General features: G+C 40.8%; 1 protein-coding gene across 1 annotated transcript; it reads right to left on the reverse strand.

Annotated features, from left to right (window-relative positions):
* Nucleotides 1-7,774: 7,774 nt before the first annotated feature.
* On the reverse strand, nucleotides 7,775-14,020 carry LOC142741739 (cocaine- and amphetamine-regulated transcript protein-like). The gene is made up of 3 exons (XM_075851079.1): nucleotides 13,874-14,020; nucleotides 9,283-9,366; nucleotides 7,775-8,199 (listed from the first exon to the last, which is right to left on the reverse strand). Exons 1-3 carry the CDS (start codon nucleotides 14,003-14,005, stop codon nucleotides 8,092-8,094), a joined length of 324 nt encoding a protein of 107 aa, XP_075707194.1. The 5' UTR covers nucleotides 14,006-14,020; the 3' UTR covers nucleotides 7,775-8,091.
* Nucleotides 14,021-15,423: the final 1,403 nt, after the last annotated feature.

The raw sequence follows: 15,423 nt of genomic DNA on the forward strand, positions 1-15,423 counted from the left end.
AATTCAAATAAATGTAACAAAAAAACTGTGGGTTAAAAATGCTAACTATACCCCTAGATAAATTCCCTCGAGGGGTGTAGTTTCCAAAATGAGGTCACTTTTGGGGGTCTTTATTGTTTTGGCCCCACAAGACCTCTTCAAACCTGACATGGTACCTAAAATATATGCTAAAAAAAAGGAGGCCCCAAAATCCTCTAAGTGCTCCTTTGCTTCTGAGGCCTGTATTTCAGTAAATTAGCGCATGTGGGATATTTCTAAAAACTGCAGAATCTGGACACCCCTTGAGGAAGCGGATACCACGAAAAGCGCGTCGGGGAGTACACACAGACCACCAGGCTACCAGTGACTACTTTTATGGGTAAGACCTTTGACTTATTTAATTATAGGTTATATCTGTTGTTCTATACAAATAAGCATTTGCTGGACGTTCATGTACTTTACCATAATGAACATACAGACTAAACTAATGACACTTTAGAGAATATATTACCCTGTGAGTTGCCCTCACTAGGGATTACAACAAAATCTAAAACTGGTTTTCTTGGTGCTTCTGTGTTTTATTTACATAGAGTTCTCCAATCATATACCTTTTTAATATGTTTGTTTTATGTATGATTAATAAAATTTGTGATACCTGTATTCAAAATTGGCTTTAGACTCTGTTTTCTTGAGTATAGAAATAAATAATAAGTTGCATTTCTCGGGTAAAACTTTCTGTGGTATAGAAAAAAATGTATTACAAATGAATTTTGTAAAAGAAAATAAAATTTGTAAATTTCACCTCTACATTGCTTTAATTCCTGTGAAACGCCTAAAGGGTTAAAACACTTTCTAAATGCTGTTTTGAATACTTTAAGGGGTGCAGTTTTCAGAATGGGGTGATTTATGGGGACTTTCTAATATATAAGGCCCTCAAAGCCACTTCAGAACTGAACTGGTCCTTGCAAAAATCGCCTTTTGAAATTTTCTTGAAAATATGAGAAATCGCTGCTAAAGTTCTAAGTCTTGTAACGTCCTAGAAAAATAAAAGAATGTTCAAAAAACAATGCAAACATAAAGTAGACATATGGGGGATGTTAACTAGTAACTATTTTGTGTGGTATAACTATCTGTTTTACAAGCAGATACATTTAAATTTAGCAAAAATGCTAATTTTTGCAAATTTTCTCCAAATCTTGGTGTTTTTTACAAATAAATATTGAATTTATCAACCAAATTTTTTTAGTAACATAAAGTACAATATGTCATGAGAAAACAATCTCAGAATCACTTGGATAGGTAAAAGCATTCCGGAGTTATTACCACAGAAAGTGACACATGTCAGATTTGAAAAATCGGCTTCGTCCTGAAGGCCAAAACAGGCTCAGTCCTGAAGGGGTTAAGCAGGCCACAGGTTTCAAGCAATATGGGAAAGAAAAAGGATCTCTCTGCTGCCGAAAAGCGTGAAATAGTGCAATACCTTGGACAAAGTATGAAAACATTGGATATTTCAAGAAAACTTAAGCGTGATCATCGTACTGTGAATAGATTTGTGGCTGATTCAGAGCACAGACGGCTATGTTCAGATAAAGGCATAATGAGGAAGGTTTCTGCCAGACAAATTAATAGGATTAGGAGAGCAGCTGCTAAAATGTCATTGCAAAGCAGCAAACAGGTATTTGAAGCTGCTGGTGCCTCTGGAGTCCCGCGAACCTCAAGGTGTAGGCTCCTCCAAAAGTTTGCAAGTGTGCTATTATTCGGCCACCCCAAAACAATGCTCACAAGCAGAAATGGTTGCAGTGGGCTCAGAAATACATGAAGACTAATTTTCAAACCGTTGTTGTTTACTGATGAGTGCCGTGCAACCCTGGATGGTCCAGATGGATGGAGTAGTGGATGGTTGGTGAATGGCCACCATGTCCCAACAAGGCTGCAACGTCAGCAAGGAGGTGGCGGAGTCATGTTTTGGGCTGGAATCATGGGGAGAGAGTTGGTAGGCCCCTTTAGGGTCCCTGACGGTGTGAAAATGACCTCTGCAAAGTGCGTAGAGTTTATGACTGACCACTTTCTTCCGTGGTACAAAAAGAAGAACCGTGCCGTCCGTAGCAAAATTATCTTCATGCATGACAATGCACCATCTCATGCTGCAAAGAATACCTCTGTGTCATTGGCTGCTATGGGCATAAAAGGAAAGAAACTCATGGTGTGGCCCCCATGTTCCCCTGACCTCAACCCTATTGAGAACCTTTGGAGCATCCTCAAGCAAAATATCTATGAGGGTGGGAGGCAGTTCACATCAAAACAGAAGCTCTGGGAGGCTATTCTGACATCCTGCAAAGATATTCAAGCAGAAACTGTCCAAATACTCACAAATTCAATGGATGCAAGAATTGTGAAGGTGATATCAAAGAAGGGGTCCTATGTTAACATGTAACTTGGCCTGTTAAGATTTTTTTTATTTAAAAAGCTTTTGATTTCTGTAAATATGACCTCCTGATGCTGCAAATTCAACAAATTACCATTTTAGTTCTCTTTACAACCATTAAAATGTTTTGATCTCTGTTGTGCATAATAATTTGAAACAGTGCATTTTGAGTTTTTTACTACTAAAAAAAAATCTGTTATCATTAGGAGATTTGTTCAATAAAATTGGCATTATACTCCAACGGTTGATGGCTTGAAGATTATACTGACTGTCATTTGCATCGACTATTTAGGAAAATCAGTGAAAAATCACATTTGCATAATAATGTGGAACGCGGTGTATATGTGATACAGTCTGCTGAGCCGCTGTATCTAATCCTATCTATAGCTATATAGGTTGTAGTTCTATAGATATTCTGCCTCCGCTATATACTGTATGTCTGATATGGCAGCCACAGTAATGATTTGGAAATATATGGTCATAACATATGGAGATAGAGCCATTGAAAGTACATTGCCCCTGTATATATCTCTTTGGAGAAATTCAAAATTGGCAGAATTGCTTAACTTACCTGACTTTGAATTTTGGCCCCAAAAAGGCCTTGAATAGCTTACTCAATTGTATTACGATAGGAATTTTAGGTCGTTTGCGGACCTCAGACAAGAGTTTAACCTTCCACTGATGCCAAAATATGGTAGGGGACCTATAAATCTGGAGTGCTGTCTCCTAGAAATGGTTGCACAACTAACGCATTTGTTGAAGCCTGTGTCTTTCTTTTAGAAAACCATAATCTCCAGACCAGCATCTCCGCTGAACCGCTTGTTTTAACTGTGGAAAGGAGAAATCCCAGAATTGGAGGACGACCGTGTGGAGGAACTGTCTTTCACCTAGAGGTCAACTGTAATTAGTTCTAGGGATCAAATCATACAAGTCAAGTGGCTTCATAGGGTGTATTTGGCAACATTCAGACTTGTACAGATGGGTAAGCTTACCAGTTATATTTGCAATAGATGTAACAGGCAATGGGGCAATTTAATACATATGATCTTGGAGTGTCTGATCATAAACCATACTGGTCTGATGTCCATCGACTGTTAAATACAAAACTGGTTCTTCCAGAGGTATGCCACCTGGAGATCAGTTTACTGAGCCTGGTGTCCGACTCCAATCTTATACCTACTAAATCTTATACAGACTCCTAATGTTCTATGCCAGGAAATCAACTCTTTCAAATTAGAAACCTCCCAAGGTACCATTTATTGCTCATTGGGTGAGACTGGTCAACAATGACCTATCCGAGTTAACATAAAAACTAGAGAATCCCCAGAACAATTTTTCAAAATGTGGGTACCTTGACTCAACTCACAAACAGCAATACGATCATTACTTGTGTGATATATTACTGTATATGTATCTGTGTGAATGATTGATATAATGTGCACTTGTAAGTGACAACTAGGAACTTTTATTGAGCAACATGATTGATTTGTGTTATATTAAAAATAACCTCTATTGTTTGATTATTGTAATAATTGATCTGTATTCACACTTTGTGTTGTATGACTGACGTGTTTCAGTTTTGGTTACTTGTAAAAGCAAAATAAAAACTGTTAAAAAAAAAAATTTTTTGGGTCTTGCCAAGGACTAATATTCATATAGCCATATCAATCCTGGGGGCCTTTGATAGGACCCCAGTTACCATGGCAACCCATTGGTGCCCCACAATCCACTGTCTGCCTGGCACTGTTTATGGGGGAAGTCTGGCATAAATGTAAAACCTGTTTATGGGTACACATTGTGACTTGAAAAGCACACTCTGCCACTGCTCAAGGGACACACTGTTATTAGGGGCAGTCAGCTTGTCATTATTAGGCAAATTCTTTAACAATTGAATCCCCATTACATGTACTTTTATGCATTAATAATAGTTTATCATATCATATGATGGGTTGGACAGGAACATTGTCACGATCTAGACGCAGCTGGCCAAGTCACAGTCAATGCACAAGTCTATAGAAGAAGTACGTAGCACGAAAGTGCCTGAGATAGTTCAGACAATTGGCAGGGGCTTTAGCTGGATGGAGGTGGATGTGGCAGGTTGCGCCAGACGTGGTGGATGACAGCAGGTGCAGCAGGTTGCGCCAGACGTGGCAGATGACAGCAGGTGCAGCAGGTTGCGCCAGACATGGCGGAACACAGCTGGTGCAGAAGGTTGCGCCAGACGTAGCGAATGACAGCAGGAGCAGCAGGACACGACTCCAAACACTAAACAGGCTCAGGCACAATAACACAGCACGGGATACAGGATACAGGTAGCAGGGCACGGGAATATTGGGAGCAGGGTAACACTAAGGAACCATTTGCAAGACTAACATGGGAATTACAAACAATGACCAGGCAAGGATCGAAAGGGCAGGACCCTTTTTATAGTTCAAGGTGATCAGAGCATAATTAATTAATTAAGTAGATATGCGCGCGTTGGCCCTTTAAGGCCGGGAAACAGCGCACGCCCTCTAGTGACCACTGCGGGACAGAGTGGACGCATGTGCCGGCGTCTTCGGGGAGGGAGACGTCGGCAGGAAGAGGAGGACCTGCAGGAGGCAGGTAAGAGGAGGTTGCGTTCCGTGACCACAGCCATAACAGTACCCCCCTTATGCCCCCTCTTCTTGGGTCCAGAGTGAGAGAGGAATTTTTTAATGAGGTTAGGAACATAGAGGTTCTCCTCTGGTTCCAAGGATCTCTCCTCAGGACCAAACTTCTCTCCTTACCGCAGCCGTAACAAAACATCACCAGATCAGGCATATGTGAAGCAGCTTTCTGTTCTGACTCCAAGAATGTAAGCTCAGTGGTGTTCTGAGTTTACAATGTGAAGCTCACTGTTCCACAATTAACCAGTATATGACAACTGACTTAGGCACAACTGCTCTGCTCTGGGGCCCAGAACCGATCAACGCATTGATAAAAATACTCTATATTGCAAAGTATACCACCTTATAAAAATATGTTCATATTTATATGCGTACTGTTATGTATGCATAATATTATTCTCTCTCTATATTTGTGTCATTCTAAGTTTGAATAAAACTTTCTGTACTGTTTGATCTAATAGTATTTTTAATGTTATCAAGTTGTTCTTGCTTACTATTAAAAATGCAGTGTGAACTAACCATAGAGCTCACATAAACCGAAGCTCAGGCCTCATGCACACGACCGTAAAAACTCCCGTTATTACGGGTCGTAATCACGACCCGTAATAACGGGCTCATAGACTTCTATTGGCGACGGGTGCCTTCCCGTTTTCTCACGGGAAGGTGCCCGTGCCGTTGAAAAAGATAGAACATGTCCTATTTCAGGCCGTAATAACGGCACGGACAGTCCATAGAAGTCTATGGAGCTCTCGTAATAACGGGTGGCTACATGTGTGCACCCGTCATTACGGCAGCGTTGCTAAGCGACGTCAGTAAATAGTCACTGTCCAGGGAGCTGAAAGAGTTAACTGATCGGCAGTAACTCTTTCAGCACCCTGGACAGTGACTACCGATCAGTATAAACCTGTAAAAAATAAAAAGAAAAGACGTTCATACTTACCGACAACTTCCTGCTTCCTCCAGTCCGGTCTCCCGCCCGTTGCCTTGGTGACGCGTCCCTCTCGACATCCGGCCCGACGTCCTGGATGACGTTTCAGGCCATGTGACCACTGCAGCCAATCACAGGTCAATCACAGGCTGCAGCGGTCACATGGACTGCCGCATCATCCAGGGATGTCGGGCTGGATGTGAAGAGAGGGACGCGTCACCAAGACAACGGCCGGGTAAGTATGAATTTCTTTAACTTTTATTACAGAAAAGGCTGTCCCTTCTCTCTATCCTGTACTGATAGAGAGAAGGGGCTGCCGATTAGTGCAGTGCTATTTTGCCGCCAAAACCGTGCTCGTAAATACGGGTGGAATACGTGTGACACCGGACCCATATTTACGGGCACGGGTTCGTAAATACTGGTGCAAAACGGGTGGAATACGTGTGACACCGGACCCGTATTTACGCCAGTATTTACGGGTGGGAAAAAATACGGTCGTGTGCATGAGGCCTTAGGCAGTGGAAAAATGTTATGTATTATGGTTTATATGATTACCCTATTGTTTATTTTATACTAGCATTTCACAAACAGTCATTTCGCATTCATTGATTTTTCTCAACTGTCATTGTTATCATCGGTCCTCTGAAATCTATGCTACTTTCTTATGTATCAAATACCTACAAATCAGCTAATAGTCATTTAGAAGAGTAAGGGCCAATTCACATCAGTGTTGTCTTTCCGTTCAACCTTTTTCGTCAGAACTATCGCTTCCGTTTGCATTTTTTTCAGTCAGTTGGTTTCAGTTTGTCTCCGTTCCGCTAGGTGTCCGTTTTTTTCACATGTCTTTATTTTCTGATATATTACATATTTTGCTTATACTATCCCTTTTCACATAGAACTTTACAGATCGAGCCTGTAAACTGTTCACATCTCATTTCTGCCATCTGTCAAAGGTATACGTTAGGAGTATTTCCGGATGTATAACTCCGATAGAATCTCTGCAGAATGTCACTGTGGTGTACTCTACCCATAGGGTCTCAAAAAAATGTATACCATGCCTTATACTTTTTTTTACTGTATGCCTCTGTATAGGAAAGCACAGCAGACTTTGCTTTTTTACACAGTGAATAAAAAAAAAAGGTATGCCGTTGCATATCTGGCCAGCGAAGGCCAAAAGGACACTTTTGGCATCTGTCGGTAAATGGTGTTCTATGAATACATTTGGCGTATATGCTGTGGGAGCTTTCCCAGGCCATACACTGAGCGTAGTGCAAAAACGACATGTCAACAGAGTATTAACTGTTAAATATAAATGGGCAAATATTAACGGGCAAACAATTATAGGGTTTTTCAGTGGTCTAGCATATTCACGGTACACAACAGAAGATAGAGATATGATTAGGAAACGTCTTGGGTTTGTACACAAGGTGAAAAAGAGTGCTATTGTATATGTCAACATAAGTAACTTTTCCATTCTCAGCATGGAATGCTATTAGAGCTTAAAAAAAAAACAACATACAAAACATAACTCTTGAAAATGTCCACAATAGCTGAATTCATCAGTAATTTGAGTAGGCTTTCACCTTCCTATTGTTTATTGGCAGTAATAAGGAAATATTTTCTGGAGTGAATGGGTCTTCATGTTTCCTTGTACAGTCATTTCTCACTACAAGTAGCTCTCCATGTACATGTAATGTTGCTGTGTATTATTACCTGTCCTTCAATACTTTAAAGTGAGTATGTGGGTGGATTGAGATACAATTCAAGTAAAGTTCTAAATAAGAACTCATCATCAAATGTTATACAGTACTTACATTTATTTTAAAAATATTAAAGAGCAAAGCCATAACATTTATCTAGTGTTAGTCCCACACCTTTCTGACATCACTAAGAAACTAAAGGACGATACAATGACATGTACGGGAAGGAGGAGGAGGTTCAATATATGAGAACAAGTCTTTACTGTGTATTCTTCAGGGTTTGAAGTAGAGGCTGTGATCCACTGAATGAACCTCTTTAATAGATAGTATGAAAGGGTGGAACATGGGACAAATCAAAACATATCTGCTGCTTCTTTTTCCTGCTTTCATCAAGTGCGGTACTTTGACTACTTATAAACATTTGAGAATATAGAAATTACAAGATGTCCCCCTTGGACAATTACACAGCTTCCCAATTCGTGCTCCTTTTCTTATTGCACATTGCTCACCAGCATCACACTAGAGGAAACCAAGAGATTAACCAAAAGGACAAGAAGAAAAGTTGTTAATATAAACCTAAAACAGTTCGAAAGTCCATGTAATAATCTGACCCATGAGGGATGCAACATTTCAATGGATGGGCATATGAGAAAGGAGTTCCATCTTTCCAAGTGCTGCTTTCCCAGAGTTATGTATTGGATGATCGAATGGACTTTACCCATATTACCAATGGATGTTTAAAAATATGTGGAAATTATGTGTGAATACCCCCTTTGCTGAAATAAACGAACATTGGATTTACATATAAGTCTCGTAATGTATATACTGGATGGGATATAAATTTATCCAAAGGGGTTGTCTTATGAAGATACTTAACGGATGTGATACAGAGGGGTTCGTTGCTAACAAAGAGCATCTCCTGCTCTAGCAGACTCGGCTAAACCTGGTGTTAGATAGCTGCCCATTCACTCATGGCCAGACACAACTTCACCTGGCAATGTCGGCTGCTTTCTGGGGGTTTCATAAGCCAGATTTGCAGCAATGAGCTGATCACGGGGCCAGCTTAATTTGGAAACAAGGTTGTCATGTGGAGGCACCTCCTTCAATATTAGTATCTTTATGTTGGTACATAAAATCTATTCAAAGTTGTTTTCTCATAACAGAAAGTGATTGCATATCGCTAGGATATGCCAACACTTTCTGATCAGTTGGGTTTGACTGCCGGGAGCCCCATTAATCCTGAGAATGAAGGGGCCACAGCGCTGGTTTAGCTCTAATATTATAAGTGATATATTTTGGTCTACATAGCCCAGTTGACTGTATGTGTCATATTTGGCTTACTAAATGTGTTCTTAGATTAGGGGAAATTCATTTTAAAAGTGACTGTTCTAATATTGGGCATAATTTCAAAATACTCACGTTATATTTTTAAGACTACCTGTAAAACATTATGATAAAGAGGATGAAATACTATGTAATTTGTCAGTTACCTATTATTAAAAAAATAATACTAAAACAAACACTTGTATTTGGGTGAACATTTTATGAAGTTTAATTGCCAGATCATTCTACTCAATGCAACCCATAATATCCACAACTTACCGAAGGCACCCATCCTAACTTCTTGTCAAGAGGAAGGATCCTTTTGCTTTTCAGTTTTTCCAGGACTTCCTGTAAAGCTTCTATCTGAAAAATTAAGTAGTTGATATGTAATTTTCTAAAGGGGTTTTCCATTCTTAGCATATCACTGAAATATGCCATTACTTGATGATTGTGGGGGGCGGTCTGACTGATCACGATTCAAATTAATACAAGTGAGTTAAGTCGAGTTGCAGCACCTTATTTATTATAAAGCACCAACAAATTCCACGGTGCTGTACAGAAGTAGTCCTCACTCACAGCACCCATTGGTGCTCACAATCTAAAAACCCTACGTGTATTTTTTTGTAGTGTGGGAGGAAACCCATGAAAACACGGAGAGAACATACACACCTCATGCAGATGTTGTCCTTGGTTGGATTCTAAACCAGGACAACATCGCTCCAAGTTAAAAGTGCTAACCACTGTGGAATTGCGCTGTCTATGCCTTAAGTCTTGATCGGTGCAGCGCTGTCCACGGGAAAATTCAGAAGAAGCAGCAGTATTTCATAGAGCACAACAGCTAATTTATTCAGTCAATCATTGGGGATCCCAGCAGTAATCCCCCAATATCTGCATGAGAAGGCATATCCTAGCAAAATGCTGTATCATGCTAAGGCCGGAATGTCCCTTTTAAAGTTGACCTGTTAGTTGCATATGCCCTAAATTAATTCATTTAGTCAGTGCTACAGTAAGGCGTAGCTCACACAACATTTTTCGGCACTGATTTTGATGTGCAAACTGCATTGGAATCAGCGCCAAGAAACATTTCCCAAATCACCACCCCCCATTTCAAAGGGAGGCAGAGGTGTTTTTTTTCCAGACGGCTTTTGGCCACTCGCGGGAAAAATATAAAAATCTTTGCTAAGGCAGGTGTTTGGTCACACCTGACTACAGCAACAAAAATAATAACACTTCTCAACACTTGAGAGGCACAGTCTCTTGGTATAATTCCAGTCAGGTCAGGTAGGGGTATGATGGCTGGCTGGCTTACCCAGGCTTCTTAGTTTCAGCTCTGCTACACTCCGCCACTCCCATTTTCTTGCATGGGGAGGCTCCCGCCTGTGTCTTACCACCCACAGATTTGCAATGCACACACGCAGGGAGATTCCTGCCCATCACCTGCCGATATTCCAGGACCCACTGACTCTCTGGGCTTTATTCTCAAGCCACACCAAACAGCAGCTTACCACACAGCTTCTTGCAGCATTTTATAGCAGCAGTTTGCAGGCTTTGCCGGCACACTGAATGCAGGATGGCGGGAAAAACTGCCTTTTATAAGGCAAACGCCACCCCCAGCGCGAGTGTCATCGAGCCAACTAAGATGACGTTCGGGCCATTTCTCCCAGAGCCAAATAAATCTAGAACACAGTAAGCCAACCACCATTACCTGTACCTGCCAGATAAAACTAAACATTACAGTGCAAACATAACAATAACATAAACAGCATAAATGACATATGTTCTTTAGCAACATCCTGGGGGAAGAAAAGCTATTATAACATAGCACTTAAAGACAGTGCAATAAATAAAAATCACCACAATTGGCATAATGAGAATGAACCGTAGATGTTTCTGAAATTAACTGTAATAACTTATTTCCCCCCACATTGCACTTCCAGGCATCCAGGAGACTAAGATTTGGGGATCAGATAATAGCAAATCTTTGTGTTTCACCCAGAAGAGAGAGCGGTCACTGTGATTTTCTTTCCCTAACTAGTGGCTCAGCAGGATTGAGCAGTTAAGAACCAACCCATCCTCCTGCCCCTGAATGACATAGGGGTGATATTAAGTTACCTGCAGTCATCCCTGAATTTTGATGTTTTGAGTGCAGGTGGGCTTTTATCAGTAACTACTTTGTAATAATCATATATGGGTGCATAATAATATAGGGGTACGTAACCATAGCGAGATGGAGATTTACTTTTGTAAATTGGGTGCATTATTAGATCTACTAGGCACCGAGTTTTGACTGAACCATAGGGGAAATTATGTCTAAGTTATCAGAGGCATTGCTAGAAATGGTCCCTTGATGGATATTACTTTTTATACTATTTTAATTAAATTTAGCGCTACAGAACATACAGCAGAATCCAATACTAATCAGATGCAGTCACAGGCAGAATACACAACAATGCCATTGATTCACAGGTGACCTCTTCTCTGAATAGAGATATTTTCTCTTTCCTCATCTTCTACATCTGGCCCAGACCGCCATGACACTTCTTCCAGCCACGACCCCTCCTGGTGGAGTTTGCTGCCCAGACATTATAGGTTCCTCACTTTTCCATCATCTTCCTCACCTTCTCAACACAACTCCCCATCCTGGTGCTCTAACAGTATCACCCTGCTGATACCCCTAATAATGTGCCTGCTGTGCATCTCAGTGCACCCCTCCCCCCCCCCCCGACATAATAGTGACATACATATGTATTCTCCCTTACTTTCTCACTAAATCTGACATAACCCAAAATGTATGGCGCGAGATGTTAAACAAACATGTTAAACAAAATTAGATGTTTAAGATATACATTTTTTTACTGGATGACTGTGATGAATGCTTCTGATGGATGCCATTTGTCAATCATCTGTCACCCATAGACTCCCATGTTAAATTTTTTTTATATGTTTAACTAGATGGTGCGAGATTTTATTGTGTTGGCATCATAGCAAATTGTATAACTTAATGCAATTCAAGAAAAAGTAAGGCTGGACACATCTGTACAGATAGTCCCCCTGAAAATACTAGTACCCTACAGTAATTAGTGCTGCACATCGTGCCCTCAAAGACAATTGTGTCAAGCTGATAGTGCCCCTGACAGTAATAATGGCCATGAACAGCCACAAAAAGTAATTTTGGCAAGTAGATATTGCCCCTGACAGTAATAGTGCTCAAGCAGTGCTTCCAAAAATGACTGTGCAAAGAACAGTGCCCTCATTAGTAATTTTGCTCCCAAAAGAGATCTATTAGTAATAGTGCTCCCCACATTGCCCTACTAGTAATAGTGCTTCCCACAGTTCACCTATTAGTAATAGTGCTCCCCCACAGTGTTCTATTATTAATAGCACCCCCAAAGTGTCCCCTTAGTAACAGCACCCCCTACAGTGTCCCCATTAGTAATAGTACAAACACACATTGCCCCCATTAGTAATAGTGCACCCTCACAGTGCCCCATTAGTAATAGTGCACCCTCACATTGCCCCCATTAGTAATAGTGCACCCCCACAGTGCCCCTACTAGTATTATTACTCCCGCTCAATGCCCCAATTGGTAATAGTACACCCTCCACAGTGCCCCATTAGTAACAGCCTTCCCTATAGTGCCCTATTAGCAAAAACATCCCCCACAGTGACCCCATTAGTGCCTCTAATAGTGCCCTCAGTTTAAATAATGCTCCCCCAGATTGTCAATGTTAGTGCCCCCATTAGCAGCCTCCACTGGCTTCTCAAAATGCTAGTCAACTAATAGAGCCAGGGTTGATGTGCACTAACACCAGAGCCTGCCCTCCTTCCAGGATCCTCTGCAAGAGCATCAATACATTGACGCAACTTGCAGAGGAAGCTTCAAGGAAACCGGTAAGCAATAGAAGCGGCGCACTGTGTACACCACGAAAACTTTTTGGCCTTATGTCCTGCCCATTTATATAGGGCATGACTACAGCATTTGAATTATAAATAGTGCTTATGACCTCCTTCACCACACCGCAATATAAATACAGGAACCCGAAACTAATACAGACCACAGACCTGACTTCCTAAACAAATACAGATATCAGATCAGACCCTCCCTAGACAAACACAGACCCCGGATTACCTAAATAAATACAGATCTGCCATAGACCCCCTAAATAAATTAAGACCCTTAGAGACCTTAAACTCATATAGACCCCAGACCATTCCCCATGAATGAAAAAACAGAAACCAAACAAGACCCCCTAAATACAGACCTTAGACCAGACCCCTCTAATTAATACAGAGCCCAGACTATATCCCCCTTAATACAAACCCCCTAATATAGACCTCAGACAGATTCCTGTGATACAAACCCCCTTTCATATAGACCTCAGAACCCCCGTTAATACAGACTCAAAGTCACTCACCTTTCCCTGTTCCTGCAGTCCTCTTCACTCCCGGATGCCGTGCCAGTGTCTGGACACTGTCTGCGGTGAGAGCCGGGAGTAGAGAGGATTGCAGGAAAAGGGAGAGTTGAGTATATATATATTTTTTTTTTAAATGTGGCAACTGGGAAATTTGCCTGCTCTTCTGGGAGTCCAGGAGAGTTAGTCAGTATGGTTAGTAGGGTAAAAGAGGAGAGGGGCTGCTGTGATAACCATCAGCACATACTGGCAAGCCTTCCTCTTCAATGGTAGGATGCAGGTGCCATAAACATCTCCTATAGATATATATTATATTATTATATTTTATTTGAGAATTGCTAAATTGCAGCTCACTAAGATAAAAAGACAGGTCCACTAAAGACTAACAAGTAAACAGGTGGGATTAAATTCCCTACAAGCTCCTTGACTATCTAGACACATGGAAATACATTTCTTACCAGCTCCTTTTCTTCCTGGCTATTGTTTTCAGAGATATCTGCTGATCTGACCCCAACTGTCTCCTCGCTGTACACCAGCAACAGTAATAGGGACAAGGAGACATAGATTAGTGGTAGTCTACAGCTCAACATGGTGCAGGTCTAGTAGATGCCGCTTTCCTGAGCTGTCTATGGTGCTGATTCTCACTTTTATACCTCATCTCAACTCAACCATTATTAAAGCCACGTCAGTCTATCCACCTCCACCGGATTTGTTAATGTTTATTCTTGGCAGATATATCACCTCTCTTCCTGAAGCTCACGTTTTCCTATTAACCTATTGACTTTAACATTGAAAACTTGAAATATATTACACGTTAATTATTATAAAGCATTACAGTCATACCCAGGGGATTCTCAATGGATTAAGAGGTGGGAGGTTTTGTAAGCATTGTATAATTAGATTCTACTACCGGATGCAAGACATATTAACCCTACAGATTATGTGTAAACGCAAGTTATATATTGAATACAAGTAGAGGTGTAGTTGCAATATATACATAGCAAACTAATTATATATTTTATTCTGAAACAGAAACTGATAAAAATGGGAGTTTCCATCATTATTTAATATTTAAATGGGTTTTCTAAAATGGACAACCCCTTTCAAGGGAGATTACTGTGACAAACAGTACAAACAAAACTGTGCAATTTGTCTACTAAACACCTTAGAAAGAATACAGTGGACTCTTATGGAGGCAGTTGTATAACAAATATGTATATACTAGACCTTCTCAATGAATTAGAATATTATCAAAAAGTTAATTTATTTCAGTAATTCAATTCAAAGAGGGAAAATTATATATTATATAGATTCATTACACACAGACTGATCTATTTCCAGAATTTTTTTTCTTTTAATGGTGATGATTATGTTATGACTAAGGGTATGTTCACACGGCCTATTTACGGACGTAAATCGGGCGTTTTTCCCCCGAATTACGTCTGAAAATAGCGCCTCAATAGCGCTGACAAACATCTGCCCATTGAAAGCAATGGGCAGACGTTTGTCTGTTCACACGAGGCGTATATTTACGCGCCGCTGTCAAATGACGGCGCGCAAATAGACGCCCGCGTCAAAGAAGTGACCTGTCACTTCTTTGGCCGTAATTGGAGCCGCTATTCATTGACTCCAATGAATAGCAGCGCTAATTACGGCCGTAATGGACGCGGCGTTCAAGCGCCTGCACATGCCGGTACGGCTGAAATTACGGGGATGTTTTCAGGCTGAAACATCCCCGTAATTTCAGCCGTTACGGACCCCCGCCGTGTGAACATACCCTAACAGTTAATGAAAACCCCAAATTTAGTTTCTCAGAAAATTTGAATATTAAATAATCCCAATTTCAAAAATAATTTTTAATACCGAAATGTTGGCCTACTGAAAAGTATGTACAGTATATGCAAAGAAAGTAAGGAGGAATCCTCCAGCTCACCATTTAGCAGGATTTGACTGCAGACAGCGCCAGGATCGCCGCGACGGCACGCGACGTTAAGACAGGAAAGAAGGA

The sequence above is a fragment of the Rhinoderma darwinii genome, chromosome 1 (assembly GCF_050947455.1).
Source record: "Rhinoderma darwinii isolate aRhiDar2 chromosome 1, aRhiDar2.hap1, whole genome shotgun sequence".
NCBI classification, from domain to species: domain Eukaryota; kingdom Metazoa; phylum Chordata; class Amphibia; order Anura; family Rhinodermatidae; genus Rhinoderma; species Rhinoderma darwinii.